Below are 22,910 nucleotides of genomic sequence, written 5' to 3'. Positions count from 1 at the left end.
AGGCAGGAACAATTTGGATGGGGCGCCAGCACGTCATTACCACTGCACCACCGTGCCCCCTTGTTTAATACATGCTTTAATTCCTATCATCATGAAAATTATATCAAGTACTAGTGACTGGGAGCCCGATCGAATCGGGCTACAAATTCTACATTTGTGGTGTCTCTGAGGCTAGGGATCTGCACTGGCAATCAGAAGGTTGCCGGTTCGAATCCCGTAAATGCCAAAAGGGACTCTGCTCTGTTGGGCCCTTGAGCAAGGCCTTTAACTTGCAATTCCTGAGCGCTTTGAGTAGTGAGAAAAGCGCTATATAAATGCAAAGAATTATTATTATTACTTTCTCTGCAAAGAATTGTTTTTTTAAGTCCCTGAAATAATTTTGTTCTAATATATAGATTTGAGCAAATTTTGATGTTTCACCCTCTTCGGGGTGCAAGGGTACAGATTGATGGTATATTTGGCCATGTATTCTGTAACAATATGGACCATGGCCTGGAGGCAGGGATACACAGGCTAATGCACTGTTGTACTTTCTGATATTTTCCAAGAAGTGCTTGGAGTTTGGGTCTAAATATGTCAACAGGTTCTTAAACATGTCAGGATACCTGTAAGGGTTAATTCGAACTCAACCTTTATGGCAGCAATTGTATTCTCCACCTTGCTTGTTCTCACAGGAGAAGTTGAATGAGTTGCAATGTTTGCACAGGTTGTCAAATGCGTCAGAGTGGTGCTCCGGAACTTCGTCTTCAATAATATCTGTGTGATTGCACATGGCAATGCTGTGCCGCTGAGCATTTTCACGCTGCAAGGCATGGGCTGCTCGATGTCTTTCAACCCGTGCTGCATTTGCGGCTGCTCGAGCTTCTTCAGTCACTTGTGCACGGCTGCCACGATTTCTTTCAGCGTTAGTAGCATTCTGTAGCGCACATTCTTCATCTGTCCTTTGTGTCCGATTTGCACAATTTCTTTCAGCATTAGTAGCATTTGTAGCCGCACACTGCTCATCCGTTTGGTGTGCACGTTGTGTACGTCTGGTCACATTAACAAGTCTACGTTCCTCGTCAATCGTGTGACTTTGTTTCCTACGCATCCTTTCCGCGGCCGCTGCTGTTGTGGCTGCATTGCGATCGTCACTCATTGTAGATCTGAGATCGGCTAAAATTTAAACAATGATCGTTGTTAATACCCAGCCATCATTACTCATGCTTCTAACTTGTATTGAGTCGGGGTATTGACGCAAACACCATACATACGGATACTATCAAATTATATATAAGGATAAATCTTGGTATTTCAATTGTTCAGAGAGCTGTAATATCATGAATGTAATGTAGTCTGTGTCCTGTCGGTGAAAGAGAAAGCCTGTTTAAGAAGTACGTAGTTATTCACAGAGTACATAGGAAAACTATTTGAATATGAAGCATTTAATGTGCTACTTTAGTTACAATGGGATTTGAGAAACTAGTAAATTAAACAATTTTAAGATGAAGTTTATCCGTCGGATAGTCGAGCCTCGGATTCAGGAGGAACAGTGTGGTTTTCGTCCTGGTCGCGGAACAGTGGACCAGCTCTATACCCTTAGCAGGGTCCTGGAGGGTGCATGGGAGTTTGCCCAACCAGTCTACATGTGTTTTGTGGACTTAGAAAAGGCATTCGACCGTGTCCCTCGGGGAATCCTGTGGGGGGTACTCCGAGAGTATGGGGTACCGGCCCCCCTGATAAGGGCTGTTCAGTCCCTGTACGATCAGTGCCAGAGCTTGGTCCGCATTGCCGGCAGTAAGTCGAACCCGTTTCCAGTGAGAGTTGGACTCCGCCAGGGCTGCCCTTTGTCACCGATTCTGTTCATAACTTTTATGGACAGAATTTCTAGGCGCAGCCAGGGTGTTGAGGGGGTCCGGTTTGGTGGGCTCAGGATTGAGTCACTGCTTTTTGCAGATGATGTTGTCCTGTTTGCTTCATCAGGCCGTGATCTTCAGCTCTCTCTGGATCGGTTCGCAGCCGAGTGTGAAGCGGCTGGGATGAGAATCAGCACCTCCAAATCCGAGACCATGGTCCTCAACCGGAAAAGGGTGGAGTGCCCTCTCAGGGTTGGTAGCGAGATCCTGCCCCAAGTGGAGGAGTTCAAGTATCTCGGGGTCTTGTTCACGAGTGAGGGAAGAATGGAGCGTGAGATCGACAGGCGGATCGGTGCGGCATCCGCAGTAATGCGGGCGTTGCATCGGTCTGTCGTGGTGAAAAAGGAGCTGAGCCGCAAGGCGAAGCTCTCAATTTACCAGTCGATCTATGTTCCTACCCTCACCTATGGTCATGAGCTATGGATAGTGACCGAAAGAACGAGATCGCGAATACAAGCGGCTGAAATGAGTTTCCTCCGCAGGGTGTCTGGGCTTTCCCTTAAAGATAGGGTGAGAAGCTCAGTCATCCGGGAGGGGCTCAGAGTAGAGCCGCTGCTCCTCCGCATCGAGAGGAGTCAGATGAGGTGGCTCGGGCATCTGATCAGGATGCCTCCTGGACGCCTCCCTGGTGAGGTGTTCCGGGCACGTCCAACCGGGAGGAGGCCCCGGGGAAGACCCAGGACACGCTGGAGGGACTATGTCTCTCGACTGGCCTGGGAACGCCTTGGGATTCTCCCGGAAGAGCTAGAAGAAGTGGCCGGGGAGAGGGAAGTCTGGGCATCTCTGCTCAAGCTGCTTCCCCCGCGACCCGACCTCGGATAAGCGGGAGACAATGGATGGATGGAAGATGAAGTTTATAACGTTCTACATTAATGACAAACTACATGCTTAAAGTGGAAATTTCGAGATTAAAGTTGACATGGTGACATTTTTTCCCCCCACTGTGTCCCTTTTTTTCCTTTTCTCTGTACCCTAATATGGTTCTATATGACACTCAGACGGTGGGCTACAACTCTTCTTTTCACGGCAACTTTGATATCTGACCACTTCTTTTTTTAATTTAGGGCGGTGTGCGACTTTCTTTAATTTAGGGCAGTGTGCAACTTTCTGAACTTGAACTTTCAAGTTTCTGTTCCACTCTGTGTCACTCAATCAACTTTCTTTTGTTGTTTATACCACTGCTTAAACCAACAAATAGTGTGTTTTTCCTTGCCTCCACTTGGTATTCGCTGAAATTCTTTTATTTTCCCCATGCTTTTGCCGTTGTCTTTTCACACAACACTAAACTTAAGGGTCTGTTTATATTGATTTGCATATTTAAAGAGGCACCATTCTGGGAGGAGGAGACGGGGTTGGGTTGCAGGAGTGTGCACATGCATTACATTTCACGCTGACCAGGATTTATGTAGTGGGAGAACATGGAAGTTGGCGTATGCACAGATTTATGCATCTGGATTTTTATGTGCATACGTACATTTCTGTTTTTTTCCATGTGCCTTGTTTTATTGTGAATTCTATGCACGGTGTTATACATGAGGTCCCAGTTCTTTTATGCTTAGATCTAGGAATAACAAGCAAACCAGAATTTGCAGATCTAAGATTGTGATTTGGTGCTTAAGGAAGCAAGCATTCTGAGGGGCAAGATTACTAAAATCCTTGTATACAAGTAGAACTATTTTAAAATCGATTCTAAAGGACACTCAGCCAATGTAAAGATATTGGGGATATATGCTCATTTTTTTTTTTATCCTTTTGTTTAAAGTTCTTGTTGCTGCATACTGGACAAGCTTAATTCTGTTTCTAAGATTCTCACTTTGTTTATTGCTGTCAATAACTAAACACTCTGTTTTTTCCTTGTTTAGTTTAAGGAAATTCATATTCATCCATTCTGTTATTAGTAAGAGTTTAGAGTCTCTGGGTCATCAGGCACAATGAATCAATAGAGCTGTGTGTCATCAGCATAACTATGGTAATTTACATTTTATTTTGAAATTATCTGGCCTAAAGGAAGCATTCAGAGTGAAAATAATAATGGTGTCAAAATTGATCACTGCAGTACACCATATAGAATATCATGTATTTTTGATGCACAATCCCCATAACTGTCAAGGAATTTCCTTCCAGTTATATATGATTTAAATCAGCCTAAAGCAGTACCCGAAAGACCTACACGCTGGTTAAGCCAGTTTATAAAAATATCATGATCTATAGTATCAAATGCTGCGCTCAAGTACAGATATTTTATTTGCATTTCACTAGAACTGTTTCAGTACTATGATTTGATCTAAAACCTGACTGATGCTTATCAAGAATAAAATTTTTATTCAAATAATCACTTATACTTTTTATAGAATTTTATGAGAAATGGAAAATTGGGGATTGACCTATAATTAATTGTCTAAATTATTTTTCTTGAACAGAGGTTTAATTACAGCAGTTTTGAAAGAATCTAATGAACAGTTTACTATGTCAAGAATGTTGTTGATAAATAGATCAGAACTTTTTTGAAGAAACTTGTAGGAATGGGGTCTAATTCACAAGTGGACTGTTTTAATTGAGTAATCATTCTATGAAGTTCGGATAAGCTTATTTTAGTGAAGTGATGGCTGAATGCAAACATATCCAAAGCTTAATCATTATTAGTTGATGGTGTGCCAACAAAAGTGTGCAGGAAAAAACACACAGCATTTGTGTAGCTAATGGGTTGCTCTTTTTATCTTAGGTAGTTACTGTTACTGTGAGGAAGAGTGCAGGAACTTACTGGATAATTGCAAAAATGAAGTAAATGTTCCTCCTCACATTAAAATGTTGTTAGCTTTTGTTATCCTGTGCCTTTTAATGACATACACCTGCTTTTGAAGAGCTTGTGGGAACTTTTCCTCTAGCACTAGAGGCGTCCAATCAAAATATATCCAGGTTAACTGCCTCCTGAAACAGTTAGTGGATGAGAGCTGCTTTTAGACTTGTTGCTAGGCATTGCACATAATTGTGTGCAATAAATTGCACTGTACAGTTACCCATTTATTTTCATGAATTTATGGTTTCTCTTCATTTGTGAATAGTGTGAGTCATGTAAGAAGCAGTGGCTAGAGAGTTCCATAACATGCATTGAGGGGTTACAGATGGCGAGGAAGAATGTGGTGACAAAAACAAAAAAGACTGGAATCCAGAGAAATACTCGGTCAATCTTGAAATATGTTTGCCAGGTTGTACAAATTTCTGTTCAGAGGGATACTGGCAGGATATGTATGACATAAAAAAGCTAATAATACTGGACATTGCCAGAACAATCAAAATCAGTGTGAGGCCCTAAGCAACAACAACATTTATTTATGTAGCACATTTTCATACAAAAGAGTATCTCAAAGTGCGGACATTTGGTATTAAATAAACTGGTAAGCAAGAAACCTTTTTCCATAGGAAAAGAAAATACTGTTCTCCACTGTGGGGCACTGTTTATCCATAGATCCCCAGCTTGAAACCTCTTTAGTTTCACTTCTTTAAATTGCTAGCGAATTTTTATTTTGTATTTAATTACTTTATGGTAACTTTGGATATAAATGCATAACATAACTATAACTTGTCATAAATTTGTGATAATTTAAAGACCTTTTGAAAACAAATGTGTTTCTACTAGGTGCATCTTAATTCTCAAAGTGAAATTAGATAGATAGATAGATAGATAGATAGATAGATAGATAGATAGATAGATAGATAGATAGATAGATAGATAGATACTTTATTAATCCCAGGGGGAAATTCACATATTCCAGCAGCAAAAATATTAAATTAAAGAGTAATAAAAAATGCAGATAAAAAAACAGACAATAACTTGAATAATGTTCAACGTTTACCCCCTCTGGTGGAATTGAAGAGTCGCATAGTTTGGGGGAGGAATGATCTTCTCAGTCTGTCAATGGAGCAGGACAGTGACAGCAGTCTGTCACTGAAACTGCTCCTCTGTCTGGAGATGACACTGTTTAATGGATGTAGTGGATTCTCCATAATTGATAGGAGCCTGCTGAGTGCCCGTTGCTCTGCTACGGATGTCAGACCGTCCAGCTCTATGCCAACAATAGAGCCTGCCTTCCTCACCAGTTTGTCCAGGCGTGAGGCATCCTTCTTCTTCATGCTGCCTCCCCAGCACACCACTGCGTAGAAGAGGGCACTCGCCACAACCATCTGATAGAACATCTGCAGCATCTTACTGCAGATGTTGAAGGATGCCAGTCTTCTAAGGAAGTACAGGCGGCTCTGTCCTTTCTTGCACAGAGAATCAGTATTGGCAGTCCAGTCTAATTTATCATCCAGCTGCACTCCCAGGTATTTGTAGGTCTGCACCCTCTGCACACAGTCACCTCTGATGATCACGGGGTCCATGAGGGGCCTGGGTCTCCTAAAATCCACCACCAGTTCCTTGGTTTTGCTGGTGTTCAGTTGTAGGTGGTTTAAGTCGCACCATTTAACAAAGTCCTTGATGAGGTTTCTATACTCCTCCTCCTGCCCACTCCTGATGCAGCCTACGATAGCAGTGTCGTCAGCAAACTTTTGCACGTGGCAGGACTCCAAGTTATATTGGAAGTCCGATGTATATAGGCTGAATAGGACCGGAGAAAGTACAGTCCCCTGCGGCGCTCCTGTGTTGCTGACCACAATGTCAGATCTGCAATTCCCGAGACGCACATACTGAGGTCTGTTTGTAAGATAGTCCACGATCCATGCCACCAGGTATGAATCTACTCCCATCTCTTGTCAGCTTGTCCCTAAGGAGCAGAGGTTGGATGGTGTTGAAGGCGCTAGAGAAGTCTAGAAACATAATTCTTACAGCACCACTGCCTCTGTCCAAGTGGGAGAGGGATCGATGTAGCATATAGATGATGGCATCTTCCGCTCCCACCTTCTCCTGGTATGCGAACTGCAGAGGGTCGAGGGCGTGTTGGACCTGTGGCCTCAGGTGGTGAAGCAGCAGCCGCTCCATGGTCTTCATCACATGTAATGTTAGAGCGACAGGCCGGAAGTCATTCAGCTCACCAGGATGTGATACCTTTGGGACTGGGGTGATGCAAGATGTTTTCCAAAGCCTCGGGACTTTCCCCTGTTACAGGCTCAGGTTGAAGATGCGCTGTAGAGGACCCCCCAGCTCTGATGCACAGACCTTCAGCAGTCGTAGTGATACTCCATCTGGACCTGCTGCTTTGCTGGCACGAAGTTTCCTCAGCTCTCTGCTCACTTGCGCTGCTGTAATTGTGGGTGGGGATGTCTCTCCTATGTTGGTATCAGCAGAAGTATGTGTAGAGAGTGCAGTAATCCGAGGTGAGAGTGGGTTAGGGTGGTCAAACCTGTTAAAGAAGATGTTCATTTGGTTTGCTCTCTTCACGTCTCACTCGATGGTGGCACCCTGCTTCGAGCTGCAGCCAGTGATGATCTTCATCCCATCCCACACTTCCTTCATGCTGTTGTTCTGCAACTTCTACTCCAGCTTTCTCCTGTACTGCTCCTTCGCCGCCCTGAGCTGGACTCGGAGTTCCTTCTGCACGCGCTTGAGCTCATGCTGATCACCGTCTTTAAAGGCCTTTTTCTTCTGGTTCAAAAGGCCCTTGATGTCACTTGTAATCCATGGCTTGTTGTTAGCATAGCAGCGTACTGTTCTTACTGGAATTAAAGTGTCCATACAGAAGTTGATGTAGTCAGTAGTGCAGTCAACAACCTCCTCAATGTTCTCACTATGTGATCCCTGCAGGATATCCCAGTCTGTAGTTCCAAAACATTGTCTCAGAGTATTCTCAGCCTCCGGGGTCCACTTCCTGAATGATCGTTTGGTTACAGGTAGGACTCTCACTTTTGGTTTGTAGTGAGGCTGAAGCAGAACCAGGTTATGATCTCCTTTCCCAAGCGCAGGCAGCGGGGTGGCACTGTATGCGTCTTTAACGTTTGCATACAGTAAATCAATAGTCTTATTTCCCCGGGTGTTACAGTCCACATACTGGGAGAATGCAGGTAATGTTTTGTCCAGCGTCACATGGTTAAAGTCTCCAGCGATTAGCACAAGTGCCTCGGGGTGCTGCGTTTGTAACTTAGCAACAGCAGAATGGATGATGTCACTCGCTATCTCCACGTCCGCCCGAGGAGGTATGTACACGATGACAACAATGACGTGTCCAAACTCTCTGGGCAAGTAATAGGGACGCAGACTTATGGCCAACAGTTCGATGTCCCTGCAGCAAGTGGAGATTTTGACTTTAACATGTCCAGAGTTACACCACCGTGTATTAACTTAGAGAGCGAGTCCTCCTCCTTTGTGCTTCCCACAGGTACTTGCGTCTCTGTCCGCTCTAACGGTGCTAAACCCGGGTAGCTCCACATTAGCATCTGGGATGGTGTTATTTAGCTACGTTTCGCAGAAACACAACAAACTGCATTCTCTGTAGGTTCTGACATTTTTCACCAGCGCAGCCAGTTCGTCGATCTTATTTGAGATTGAGTTCACATTCCCCAGAATAACAGAAGGCACCGAAGACTTAAAAACGCCACTTTCTCACAAGCTGCTTCATTTTTAGCTTAGTGCCGGCTCTGCTGCCACGATACCGCCTTCTTACCTCGTCGGGTAAATATGGAACCACACCGGCACTGGCATTTGTTCTCAGCGCCCGAAGTTGAGTACTTGAATAGGCGAGTCTCGGCGTGTAAAAATCCATGCCCATGTTGTAAAAGTAAGTGTGTCCAGGGAACGAATCCACATAAAATAAAGTGGTAGGAGTGATCAATAAATAAAAATAGAAAAATGAAAGTAGAAAAATACACATACATATACAGTCATACACGGAGCTGCTGAAAAGGCTGCCACTCTCGGCGGCGCCGGATGTAAATTAACCAAAGAGGTGTAGTTTGTAGTCCTACTAGTACTTCTCTATGTAAGAGTCAACTGCCTTACAGTGTCTTTGCACATTTATAGACACTTTTAAATATGAGTAATGCTGTTAAAAGAAGAGTTTTGCTTCCCAACTAGAGAAGTATTGATAGAGATGTTAACAATTATAAAACCAAAAATTTTCAAACTGAGTGTTGCCTGATAATAGTGGTTAGTGTTTCTGCCTTATTAATCCAGTACCCTTGGCCTAAGTCCTATGTGAAGTTCTTGTCTGTGTAAAGTCTGCACTTTCTTCCCATGCCTGTTGTGTTGTTTTTTCCCTGTCTGGTTTTTTCGGCATATTAGGTTAAATAAAGGTAACATAGAGTTAGTAGTTACAGTATGTCTGCTCCATCCTTGTGTTTAGTTCTGCCAGCATAAGCTTTGGTGACCCTGAATTGAATTAAGTAGGTTCAACAATGTTAATGTTAAAATTTGATGTTGGAGTGCAGGCTGTCAAAATCTTGTATAAAATAGTTTAAATGCATATTGTATGCAAAATATTGATTACACACCTTAATATTTTGAAGAGACTGAATAGTGCGCAGCACATTATCATCAGTTCACCCTAGCTGTCCAAGCAATGCAGGTCCAGCTAATATAACCTACTTACTAACACTAATATTAAACTGGAGTACATAGTAACTGTGATAAATGAAATGACTAGAATAAAAAGACATTTCCACTATTGAACCTTCCCAGTTTTATTTGAGAAATAAAACTCTTAACAGGTACTCTTCTTCATAAAATGAGTCTTTTCTATGCACAAGAAGAGAGCTCATCTCCCCAGATATATATTTTCCATGCTAGCTCAAGAAGGATTCATACTGTTTAGAGTTCTGTTTGAAGTTGAGATGAAGAGTAAAGCTGAAACAAGTAAACAAAGTTCAGTCTTAAATGCTTTCAGCACCACAGAGCCTGCTTTTCTTACATATACCCATATGTGCATATTATTTTCCAACACAAAGCTGTTGCAAGGCATGATTCGAAAAAAAAGGAACTGATTCACTGAACAGTAAGTGAGTTTCTGATTGAATGATTTTCAATGTTTTTTTTAGATACTGTGTTCTGCTATTTATCTTGTGATGTAAGCTTCCCTCTTGTCCTCTGAGATTGTGTTCACAGAATGTGTTTTTTCTCATAAAATATCTCATACAAATTAAGGAAATGCTTATGGTTTTGTTTACTGGTCATGTACTTGTTGACAAGATGACCTGATTATATGGTTTGTTTTGATTGTCTTAATGCTATTGACTGTCTTAATGAGCAAAGTAGTCAAACTCATTTAATGTGTCTTTCATTAGCTAAGTTAAAAAAAGCAGCATTTCACTTATGCTGAAGGAGAGAAAGTTGTTGGTCATCTAAGGTTTATCTGTTCTTTTTTATATTTTTATTTTTTTTATAAATTTGATTAAATTTGTGGCAATGAATTTATCTACTCACTAATTGTAGTGCCAGAAAGTGGTGATATGTTGCACATTGATTGGTGCATGAAAGTAAGAATTTACTCTACGCATGTGACAGTAATGACCCTGTATACTGAAAAATTGTCATAAGGGGCGAAGAATATCACAGCAGAAGTATAGATTAATGCAGCAGAATCTGCCTCCTCTTAAAAAGCACGGCTTTGATTGTGTTATACCTGCAGCATGCACTAATACAAATCAGACCAAATCCTTGCATGGAAATAAATTAATGGAAATATGGTTCCATGATTTAAAAAAAATTTATTTACTGGGACTTGTTTTAGGTTGTCATTTGAGTTATGGAAATGTTACAATACAAATTGTCGCAGATGTGAAATAGCAAGGTTATCCAACCTTTTTTATACTTATGAAATGACAGTAATAATTAGTAATAATATTATTTTTCTGAATTGTTTGGGCTGTTCATATCTAATTTTTATAACTGGTTTGAAAATGTAGTCAGTTAGCTAAAGTATTGTAGCAATTTTACGAATGAATATCCAGAGACCACAAAGCTTCCCTTTGTACTATTTCTTGGTGATAAATAAACATCCTTATTTTGTCCTAAAATAGTTGTGATTTGTTTGCTCATTTCCTGAAAGTGTCACATTTTGCATTGATAGACAAAAATTAAGAGTTATGGTCACAACGTTTACAGTTCTTTCACACAAGACTCCAAGAGTCTTTTAAGCACAGTAATGCAGACCATAATTTGTATGCAACTTTAAATATGTATTCAAACCACCATGGAGATTAATGTAAAAACAGTCATAAACCATAAATATAGGATTATGGCAGCCTCAAGTTTTTATAATAATATATTTTATTTATATAGCACCTTTCCTCAAACCTCAAAGTGCTTAAAAGAAAATCAGAAAGAACAGCAGGGCATATACAATATTGGGTACAAATAATATCCACATAAAACACTAAATAAAAATAAATACATGACATGCAAAGCATTGAAATGGAATAAAGTACAAAGAACCAATATTACAAGAAAACCATGAACAAATAATTTCTGATCCAAACACACATCATCCTGACCAGCTGCACAAAGAGGGTAAACTGATAGAAGGAACCAAATGTCAGGGTATGTTAAGTGCCTTCCTGAACAAATGGGTTTTAAGTTGTTCTTTAAAAGAATGAATTGATAAGCTTATCATATCAATTTAGGGTGGTCATTCCAAAGTTTTTAATGCGGTAGAGCTGAAGGCTCTATCATTCATAGAGCACAGGTTAGTTTGGGACACAACAAAACTGCTAGAATTTATACCAGGGGTGCCCACACTTTTTAGGCTTGCGAGCTACTTTTAAAATGACCTGGGGCCTCATGTATAACGCCATGCGTAGAACTCACACTATAACATGGCGTAAGCACAAAAGGGGGGAATGTGCGTACCCACAGAAAAATCCAGATGCAGGAATCTGTACGTACGCAAACTTCCACATTCTTCCGCTACATAAATCCAGATCAGCGTAAAAAGTAACGCACGTGTACGCACCTGCTGTCCCGCCCCAACTCCTCCCAGAATTACGCCTCTTTGAATATGCAAATCAATATAAATAGCCCTTAAGCTCAGCCTTTTGTGAAAAGACAATGGAAAAAGCATGGGGGAAAATATTAGAATTTCAGCGAATACCAAGTGGAGGCAAGGAAAAACGTACTATTTGTTGGTTTAAACAGTGGTATAAACAAGAAAAGGAAGTTGATCGAGTGACAGAGTGTTGGAGAAACTTGAAAGCTCAAGTTCACAAAGTTGCACAGTGCCCGAAATAAAAAAGATGTCACATATCAAAGTCGCCGTGAAAAGCCGAGTCGTAGCCTACCGTTTGAGTGTCATATGAAAGCTTATTAGGGTACAGAAAAAAAAAACAGGCACACAGTTGGGGGAAAAAAGCACAAAATGTTAACTTCAATCTAAATTTCCACTTTAATCACGTAGTTTATTTTGTCATTAAAGTAGAACATCATAAACTTAATCTTAAAATCGTTTAATTTACTAGTTTCTCAAATCCCATCGTAACTAAAGTAGCACGTTAAATGCTTTGTTTTGTATTTGATCTTCTATGTTCTCTATGTGTGTGAATCACTACGTGCTTCCGGGTTTTATCTTCCTCCTACCGGACACAGAATCCATTACATTCTTAATATTACAGCTCTCTGAATAAGTAAAATACTGAGATGTATATTTGATATAATTTTCATGATGATAGGAGTTAAATCATGTTATTAAACATGGGAACACGGTGGCGCAGTGATTGTGCGCGACCTTCGATGAATTTATTGCAGCAGTGCTGTCTCTTTCAAACGTACTAACCCCCAATTCCTGTCCTTACCTTTCTTTCTCCAAATACCCAATCGCCACACAATCACCTCTGTAGTAGACGTTAAGCCATCTGTAAGCTTAGAATGCCGATTCTTCAAAACTTTTAAGGAACACAGAAATATCTTTGTAGTACATGTTTAATTATTCTATCCTTCACGCCAGTCCCAGTGAAGCATACAGTGCAAGGCAGGAACGAGTGCCAGATCCTTGCTAGTGTAGCGACACCGTGTCCTTTAATTATTAACAATATAGTTGCAATATATTGCTGCAAAGGGGGGTCACACCAGATACTGAAAGCAAAGGTTCACATACTTTTGCTACTCACGATCATTTTCCTTAATAAATAAATGACCAAGTATAATATTTTTGTCTCATTTGTTTAACTGGTTTCTCTTTATCAACTTTTAGGACTTGAGTGAAAATCTGATGATGTTTTAGGTCATATTTATGCAGAAATATAAAAAATTCTAAAGGGTTCACAAACTTTGAAGCACAACTGTGTGTGTGTATATATATATATATATATATATATATATATATACATACACACACACACACACACACACGAGGGGGGACGAAAAGTATTTAGACCCCCTTCAATTTTTCACTCTTTGTCATATTGCAGCCATTTGCTAAAATCATTTAAATTAATTTTTTCCCTCATTAATGTACACACAGCACCCCGTATTGACAGACAAAAAAAAGATTTTTTGAAATTGTTGCAGATTTATTAAAAAAAGAAAAACTGAAATATCACATGGTCCTAAGTATTCAGACCCTTTGCTCAGTATTTAGTAGAAGCACCCTTTTGAGCTAATACAGCCATGAGTCTTCTTGGGAAAGATGCAACAAGTTTTTTACACCTGGATTTGGGGATCCTCTGCCATTCCTCCTTGCAGATCCTCTCCAGTTCTGTCAGGTTGGATGGTAAACGTTGGTGGACAGCCATTTTTAGGTCTCTCCAGAGATGCTCAATTGGGTTTAAGTCAGGGCTCTGGCTGGGCCATTCAAGAACAGTCACAGAGTTGTTGTGAAGCCACTCCTTCGTTATTTTAGCTGTGTGCTTAGGGTCATTCTCTTGTTGGAAGGTAAACCTTCGGCCCAATCTGAGGTCCTTAGCACTCTGGAGAAGGTTTTTGTCCAGGATATCCCTGTACTTGGCCGCATTCATCTTTCCCTCAATTGCAACCAGTCGTCCTGTCCCTGCAGCTGAAAAACACCCCCACAGCATGATGCTGCCACCGCCATGCTTCACTGTGGGGACTGTATTGGACAAGTGATGAGCAGTGCCTGGTTGTCTCCACACATGCCGCTTAGAATTAAGGCCAAAAAGTTCTATCTTGGTCTCATCAGACCAGAGAATCTTATTTCTCACCATCTCAGAGTCCTTCAGGTGTCTTTTTTTAGCAAACTCCATGCGGGCTGTCATGTGTCTTGCACTGAGGAGAGGCTTCCGACAGGCCACTCTGCCATAAAGGCCTGACTGGTGGAGGGCTGCAGTGATGGTTGACTTTCTACAACTTTCTCCCATCTCCTGACTGCATCTCTGGAGCTTAGCCAAAGTGATCTTTGGGTTCTTCTTTACCTCTCTCACCAAGGCTCTACTCCCCCGGTAGCTCAGCTTGGCCGGACGGCCAGCTCTAGGAAGGGTTCTGGTCGTCCCAAACGTCTTCCATTTAAGGATTGTGGAGGCCACTATGCTCTTGGGAAACTTAAGTGCAGCAGAATTTTTTTTGTAACCTTGGCCAGATCTGTGCCTTGCCACAATTCTGTCTCTGAGCTCTTCAGGCAGTTCCTTTGACCTCATGATTCTCATTTACTCTGACATGCATTGTGAGCTGTAAGGTCTTATATAGACAGGTGTGTGGCTTTCCTAATCAAGTCCAATCAGTATAATCAAACACAGCTGGACTCAAATGAAGGTGATCTTAAGGATGATCAGAAGAAATGGAAAGCACCTGAGTTAAATATATGAGTGTCACAGCAAAGGGTCTGAATACTTAGGACCATGTGATATTTCAGTTTTTCTTTTTTAATAAATCTATAACAATTTCAAAAATTCTTTTTTTTGTCTGTCAATATGGGGTGCTGTGTGTACATTAATGAGGGAAAAAAGTAATTTAAATGATTTTAGCAAATGGCTGCAATATGACAAAGAGTGAAAAATTGAAGGGGGTCTGAATACTTTCCGTACCCACTATGTATATATATATATATATATATATATATATACACAGTGGAACGTCGGTTTGTGAGTAACTTGGTTTACGAGTGTTTTGCAAGACGAGCAAAAATTTTTAATAAATTTTGACTTGATAAACGAGCGAGTATGTATACGCTTTGTCTGCTGAGCGTCATGTGATCACAACTGAGCTGATGGTTCTTCTCTCTCTCTCTCTGTCTGAGTCGGCGTGCCTCACTCATATAGTCAACATCCGTACGAGTATATACTGTTTACTGCAGCATTAGCATTGTGACTGTGTGTGTGTGTGCGTGCTCGCGTGTGTATGTGTGTGTGCTGTGACGTGCGAGTCCCCGTCTTGCACCCTACTAGAACATCCGGCGCCGCCGTGAGTGGCAGCCTTTTCAGCAGCTCCGTGTATCTGCTGAAGAATGTGAATTTCCCATCGGGATTAATAAAGTATCTATCTATCTATCTATCTATCTAAAACACGAAGCTGAGTCTCAGTACTTTAGCAACACCAGCTTTATTCAGCTTGAAACAGCAACAGCGCGGTTATTTATTGTAGCGGGATCTACCACTCTCCTATACACAGACACAGCAGTCAGGCTGGGCCCTGCGCATTTATAATGTTCCTTGTTCCTTGTATCACCCATCGACGGCAGGCGCTTATAGCATGTCCGCGATCTTTTCAGATTCGCTTTTACGGCGAACTGCTACAGCGCTGGGAGACTGCGATTGCTTTGGGACGCTCTTCCGTGTGTCGTCCCATTGGGTGCAATCCCACAAGAGTTTAGAAACTCACTCCCACCAGCCATGATTCTTTTCAAAGATAAAGTGCAGGTTAATTTTAAAGTTTTATGTATTTTTACTTTATATTTTGTATTAATCATTTTTATATGAATAGTTTTGGGTTGTGGAACAAATCTGAGTTTGCATTATTTCTTATGGGGAAATTCACTTTAATATACGAGTGCTTTGGACTACGAGCACATTTCCGGAACGAATTATGCTCGCAAACCGAGGTTCCACTGTGTGTGTACAGTGATCCCTCGCTATATCACGCTTCGCCTTTCGCGGCTTCACTCCATCGCGGATTTTATATGTAAGCATATTTAAATATATATCGCGGATTTTTCGCTGCTTCGCGGGTTTCTGCGGACAATAGGTCTTTTAATTTCTGGTACATGCTTCCTCAGTTGGTTTGCCCAGTTGATTTCATACAAGGGACGCTATTGGCAGATGGCTGAGAAGCTATCCAGCTTACTTTCTCTCTCTCTCTCTCTCTCTCTCTCTTGCGCTGACGTAGGGGGGTGTGAGCAGGGGGGCTGTGTGCAGCTGCTTCCTGAAGGACATGCTGCACGGAGCTTCGCATACTTAAAAGCTCAAAGGGCACGTATTGATTTTTTTTATCTGTCTCTCTCTATCTCTCTCTATCTCTCTTCCTGCTCCTGACAGAGGGGGTGTGAGCTGCCGCCTTCAACAGCTTTGTACCGGCGGCGGTGCTTCGCATACTTAAAAGCCAAAAAGCCTTATTGATTTTTTTTTTGACTGCTTGCTTTGCACTCCTTTGAAAAGGAAGATACGGTATGTTTGCATTCTGTTAATTGTGAGACAGAACTGTCATCTCTGTCTTGTCATGGAGCACAGTTTAAACTTTTGAAAAAGAGACAAATGTTTGTTTGCAGTGTTTGAATAACGTTCCTGTCTCTCTACAACCTCCTGTGTTTCTGCACAAATCTGTGACCCAAGCATGACATTCTAAAAATAACCATATAAACATATGGTTTCTACTTCGCGGATTTTCCTATTTCGCGGGTGGCTCTGGAACGCAACCCCCGCGATGGAGGAGGGATTATTGTATATAATATATAATTTTATACATAAAATATATTGTCGTACCTTGCATAATTGAATAACATTTATGACACAATAACAATTCAATACATTTATGGTCACTACAGTATTTGGATTTAATAATCTTCATGTGGGAAAGGCTGACTCGCATAAATAAGTAGAGCCAAATAATGCAGTCAAGGAGGTAGCACACTTCCTCATGTTTGGGTACTTTTCCTCTGTGAGTAAGTTACAAAACTGTTCAAGAGCCCCAATCCTCCACTGTAGAGGAATTTTAAGTAAAACAGTGTTACAATTTTTGATGCGGGTGAATCACCCTCAACATCTTCCCTAAATGGATAGCACCTAAATGGATAGCACTTAAATGTAGCGATTGGCTCAAGTAAAGCTGAGTCTTGAAACCGTCTGTCAAAGTCTGACAATTTTCAATCTGCTCTGTGTAGCGTATGCTGTCAAGTTGCACACTCGCCTTCCATTGCGTCTCCAGCTCTGATGCGAGGTTTTCGATCTTCCCTAAATCAAGGCGCTGCAGCTTTGGGGACAGATGTTGCATTTTTCGTTTGAAAGCATTAACTGAGCTAATCATATTGACCATGGAGTTCTTTTTTCCTTGCAGCTGTAAATTAAGCTCATTCAACATGTTGGTCAGATCGGGAAAAAAAAGCCAAGTCTAGCGGCCATTGATCGTTATTAAGTTGCCTGTATTCTGCATGTTTAATGGCAAGGAGAAACTCCTTTTTCTCCGGCCAGGGGTCTTGAAATCTCAGCAGGAATTTCTCCCTAGCCATCTATCTCAACCAAGGCCTCTTTTATCATCTCTCCATCTTGGAAGGACTTCTTATGCTTAATGATCGAGTGACTCACCCAGAACGATGCTTCGGTGTGTCTGCCTTTGCTTTTGAATTCAGCCGAATGAAAAATGACAGCTGTCCGATTAACTGCGATTTCAGTTCCCTCTCCTTTCTATTTCTCAGATCGCATTTCGGAAGGAAGTCAGTTTCATAGTTTTTATGAACAGTTCGAAAGTGTCTTTCCACATTTTCCTTCTTTGGAATAGCAATGATAGATTGACAGATCAGACAAACGCACTTCGATTGTGACATTGTGAGTAAAAAAAAATCCTCTTCCAATTCCACATCCAGCCCATACCCTCCCCAAACAATTTTTTTTTTTTTTAAATCCCTTCTTTAGTTGATATAAATTGGAAGGCTAACTAGATCACAGCCGGAGTTTTGCAGTAGTTCGTGCATTTGATCGTGTGTGGTGGATGACCAGTGTGTTAGAAGAAAAGAGATCTCACACTGACCGCCCTGTATGTCAATCAAGTGGCAATTGCCATAGGGAGGATATATAGACTAACGTTTAAAAAAAATTTTTTTTAATGCAACATGATCTGCCTGCACTACCTTTCCGATCTACCGGTCGATCACGATCGACGTATTGGGCACCCCTGATCTATACACCTTTTTTGGCTTATTAATCCAGTAACATTTTTTTTTTTAAACTTCTGAAAGATGCAAACTGCTTTGACATAGATGAAATATGTAGCTGCAGTCACTAACAGCGAGGAACACTAGTTTTAAATATTTGTAATGTACAAACTTTGTAATAAAGGCATTGTTTGCAGTTGGTTAAGAATGGTCTGTCTATCTCGATTCTTTTTCAGTATTTTGTCCCATATATCTTGCCTATCTTAATTGTCCATGCTTCTTGAACTTTGGCTTTCTTTATGGATTTTGTTTTCTTACATATTGTGCTTTTTTATGTTTTCTGCCTTGTACTATTAAATACAGTGGTACTGGTTACATGGTTTTATGAGTAATAGCAGCTATTTTGATTTCTGATATTTTTAATTATTCTGACTTTTTAATTTCACTATTCCAGGTAATGATGAATGAGACAGCCCAACAGAACATGGAAAATCACCCTGTTATCCGCACACTTTATGACCACGTGGACGAGGTGACCTGCTTAGCTTTTCATCCCACTGAGCAGATTCTGGCATCAGGTTCTCGTGACTACACTCTCAAGCTCTTTGACTACTCCAAACCTTCTGCAAAGAGAGCTTTTAAGTACATACAGGTACAACACTAGTCTTCTGCTTATACATACTTATAGAATAGACAGATTTTTTTTTAAAAAGGTTGTATTAGTTATTAATAGAGGGACAGTTTAGAGCAGTGCTTCCCAAACTCGGCCCTGGGTACCCACCATAGCTGCAGGTTTTTGTTCCAACCTGCTTCTGTTTTTAATTGGACTCCTGGGCTAATTAAGTGATGTGTTATTTCCCAAATTCTGTGTTGGGAACAATCTAGAAATTAGAAAACTAAGTTTGGTTAAAAAAAAAATCAAAATGTACCAAGCAGTTATATGGGAATAATGTATTTTTTTTCTTTTTAACAATATTGTTTTCATCTTGATTTTCATTTTACTTTCCAGGTGTTCTAATTGATTAATTAATCCATTATTTACTATTTAGTGGGTCTAATGCTAAAGTAGTTGCAACCTTTGATTATTCAGTGTTGTTTGCCTAGGTGTCTGCTCTGCTCATTTTTAATTGTCATTAATAAGATACAACGAAGGGGAAAAACTGCACAGAAAAAGGGAAAAATATAGTGAAATCAACAAAAGAGAGTTAAGCATTTAAGTCTATAGCAAAAGCAGAAATATTTCTAAATGTCTTATACATGTAAAAATCATGCTGCTGTGCTTTTCTGAATGTAGAATAAGAGAAAAAAAATACCAGCTAATTAATTATCAGGTGTTGTCACTGATTATGAATCTGGTTGGAACAAAAAACCTGTAGCCACAGTGGGCCCCCAGGACCGAGTTTGGGAAGCACTGATTTAGAGAGTTTTAAATACAACATAAGTGGATACTTGGCAATGTAAATTGTGGTCTATAGTACAGTAAGATCAGTAGTTCATTGTATATGAAAACTAGCATGAGAGGTAGGGGTGAGACAGAAAATTTTCTTAAATGCAAAGCAATTCTCTTTTCACAGACTCCATGTCAATGGAAAAAAATGTCATGATCAAAATTTATATGGACTCATGCATGAATTGTTAGATATACATAGTTCAAAACATTTCAGATATAAAAGATATGATGTGAACAAACTATTAATCAGAGCGACAGACCACAAAACAACAGACAAAAAAATTAAATGTATCATTTTTGTTTTTATTTTGGGGGGCGGGGGGGTGAAAACATCAAAAAAAAAAAAAAAGGTAGCCAGAAATAACACAACATTCAAAGTACCTTTCAAACTTACAAATGTAGCACATTTCAAGTAATACAGCATGCATAAGAAAGTCATTCTGAGCCTAGCACCAAACTCATGCTCAGAACTTCTCTTTCTCTCGTGATCAGATAGCAGTTAACCATATTAAAAAAGAAAAAAAAAGATAAAACCACATGCAGAGTTGGTGAGAAACTGATAAATGAGTTGCACTGCCCTGTTACCAATGATCAAATACACTACTTTTACAGTGCAAGAGCACTGTAAAGGCATCCTCTTGATACGATATTTCTTCGGACACAATGCATACAATGGAGGTGTGTTTATTGTGTTTATGTATCCCAACTAATTTAATACCCAGATATAATCCCGGGCCAAAGTATCGCTATCTAATTGTTTGTATTAACCATGTTTCCCAAGTACTTAAAATCAGTAAAGAAGATGCAGTAAAATGCAAAAGTAATGGGGTGCCTTTTTCACATTAATGTAAAAATTCAGTGCTACAATGTAGTCACACCTTTCTTTGTCTTGTTGACTCTATTCAATCCTGAAAAATGTGCCTATACTTGGTGCAAAATGCCAGTTAGCACTTTCTTTGATTTAATTTTTTTTATTAAAACAATACAATAACCAATCATTTTTCATGATGATTAATATTTGTTTTAATAGCAAAAATAGGTTATACAGTAAGAAAAAAAAATCATATATCTAAAAAAACTTGAGATGCCCTATGAATCGCTTTATAATCACATCATGGCTTCCTGAATTTTAATCTCATTGAATCATGAGATGTCTAGTGATTCCCAACCCTAATAAGAGGTCATCATGACCAAATATGCATATACAGGTAGTGAATTTTGCATATCTGTTTCATCACTACTGCTACAGGAAGGCCAAGCATCTCCTTGGCAAAATAAATAACTAGACTGGGTTGGAATATGATAATTTCAACAATGGCGGCATCCCCTCCACACATTTCTTGATGACTAATTCTTCAGTCATATGTACAAGTGAAAAGGAGATTGTTTGATCAGTGGTGTGTTTCAGGTCAGGTCATTTGTCAGAGATATTGACATAGATTTAAAAGGTGCTGGCAACGGTAATTATAAAAAAATGCTCTTGGGCCATCAGGTAGGTTTGTGAAGGCTGGTATGTCAAATGACAGCGCATCACAACCGCCTGAGTCATCCTTTTCTATCATTTGCTAAGATGTTGTGCTTTCCATTCATCATAAGCAATGCCTAAAACTTTGTGCCAACAATTCACACGTCCAGGACATCATTCAAAATATTTTAAAAGATGTCTTTCATTGACAATTGCCATCTCTGAATGCTTCTGAACTGAAGTCTAGTTCAAGCAGCCTAGACTTTTACTTTGCTTTCTGTTGATCATTTCATGGATTTAAGGATAGAGGTAATGTGATCTACAGAGTGATCAAGACTGTATTCTCAAATCACATAACATAAGAACTTCAGTAGACGGGGTAATTATGTGGTCAATATCATTTATGATTGCTGGTTGACCCTTCTGTTTGTATAACAATGCCTGACAACACCTGGCTGCTTGTTTTACAGGAAATACCTATGTGAGTTCCAATTGTGTTCATGGATAGGCATCCAACAGAGTGGGTTCATTTTATTTATATGTAGCACTTTTTACTGAATAAAGATTGCACAAGAATCTAGCTCTAATGCAATGACCGAAAATATTAAACCATATACAGTACTGTGCAGAAGTTTTAGGCAGGTGTGAAAAAATGCTGTAAACAAAGAATGCTTTCAGAAATATAAATAATAATTGTTTATTGTTATCAATTTACAAAATGCAAAGTGAGTGAACAAAAGAAAATCTAAATCAAATCAATATTTGGTGTTACTACCTTTTGCCTTCAAACCAGCATCAATTCTTACAGGTACACTTGCACAAAGTCAGGGATTTTGTAGGATTATAGTCAGGTGTATGATCAACCAATTATACGAAACAGGTGCTAATGATCATCAATGTCACACATAGGTCATTAACTGAAACAGAAACAGCTGTGTAGGAGGTTTAAAACTGGGTGAGGAACAGCCAAACTCTGCTACCAAGGTGAGGTTATGGAAGACAGTTTCATGTCATGGCAAGAGTGAGCACAGCAACAAGACACAAGGTAGTTATACTGCATCAGGAAGGTCTCTCCCAGACAAAGATTTCAAAGCAGACTGGGGTTTCAAGATGTGCTGTTCAAGCTCTTTTGAAGAAGCACAAAGAAATGGGCAACGTTGAGGATCGTAAACGCAGTGGTCGGCCAAAGAAACTTAGTGCAGCAGATGAAAGACACATCAAGCTTATTACCCTTCGAAATCGGAAGATGTCCAGCAGTGCCATCAGCTCAGAACTGGCAGAAACCAGTGGGACCCAGGTACACCCATCTACTGTCCGGAGACGTCTGGCCAGAAGTGGTCCTCATGGAAGAGTTGCAGCCAAAAAGCCATACCTCCGACGTGGAAACAAGGCCAAGTAACTCAAGTATGCACGGAAACATAGGAACTGGGGTGCAGAAAAATGGCAGCAGGTGCTCTGAACTGATGAGTCAAAATTTGAAATATTTGGCTGTAACAGAAGGCAGTTTGTTCGTCGAAGGGCTGGATAGTGGTACAATAATAAGTGTCTGCAGGCAACAGTGAAGCATGGTGGAGGTTCCTTGAACATTTGGGGCTGCATTTCTGCAAATGGAGTTGGAGATTTGGTCAGGATTAATGGTGTTCTCAATGCTGAGAAATACAGGCAGATACTTATCTATCATGCAATACCATCAGGGAGGCGTATGATTGGCCCCAAATTTATTCTGCAGCAGGACAACGACCCCAAACATACAGCCAAAGTCATTAAGAACTATCTTCAGCGTAAAGAAGAACAAGAAGTCCTGGAAGTGATGGTATGGCCCCCACAGAGCCCTGATGTCAACATCATCGAGTGTGTCTGGGATTACAGTAATCCCTCGCTATATCGCGCTTCGCCTTTCGCGGCTTCACTCCATCGCGGATTTTATA

General features: G+C 40.4%; 1 protein-coding gene across 3 annotated transcripts in view; it reads left to right on the top strand.

The window, feature by feature from the left end:
• Positions 1 to 22,910, top strand: part of cstf1 (cleavage stimulation factor, 3' pre-RNA, subunit 1) — a 50,502-nt gene that overhangs the window by 12,314 nt on the left and 15,278 nt on the right. For all 3 annotated transcript variants that reach the window (XM_028811823.2, XM_028811824.2, XM_028811822.2), the window contains exon 4: positions 18,522 to 18,719. In XM_028811823.2, the coding sequence (XP_028667656.1) occupies positions 18,522 to 18,719 (198 nt within the window). The remainder of the gene's footprint in view (positions 1 to 18,521; positions 18,720 to 22,910) is intronic.

This window comes from Erpetoichthys calabaricus, chromosome 10 (genome assembly GCF_900747795.2).
Source record: "Erpetoichthys calabaricus chromosome 10, fErpCal1.3, whole genome shotgun sequence".
In the NCBI taxonomy this organism is placed as follows: domain Eukaryota; kingdom Metazoa; phylum Chordata; class Cladistia; order Polypteriformes; family Polypteridae; genus Erpetoichthys; species Erpetoichthys calabaricus.
This window is presented reverse-complemented; position numbering and strand designations above follow the sequence as displayed.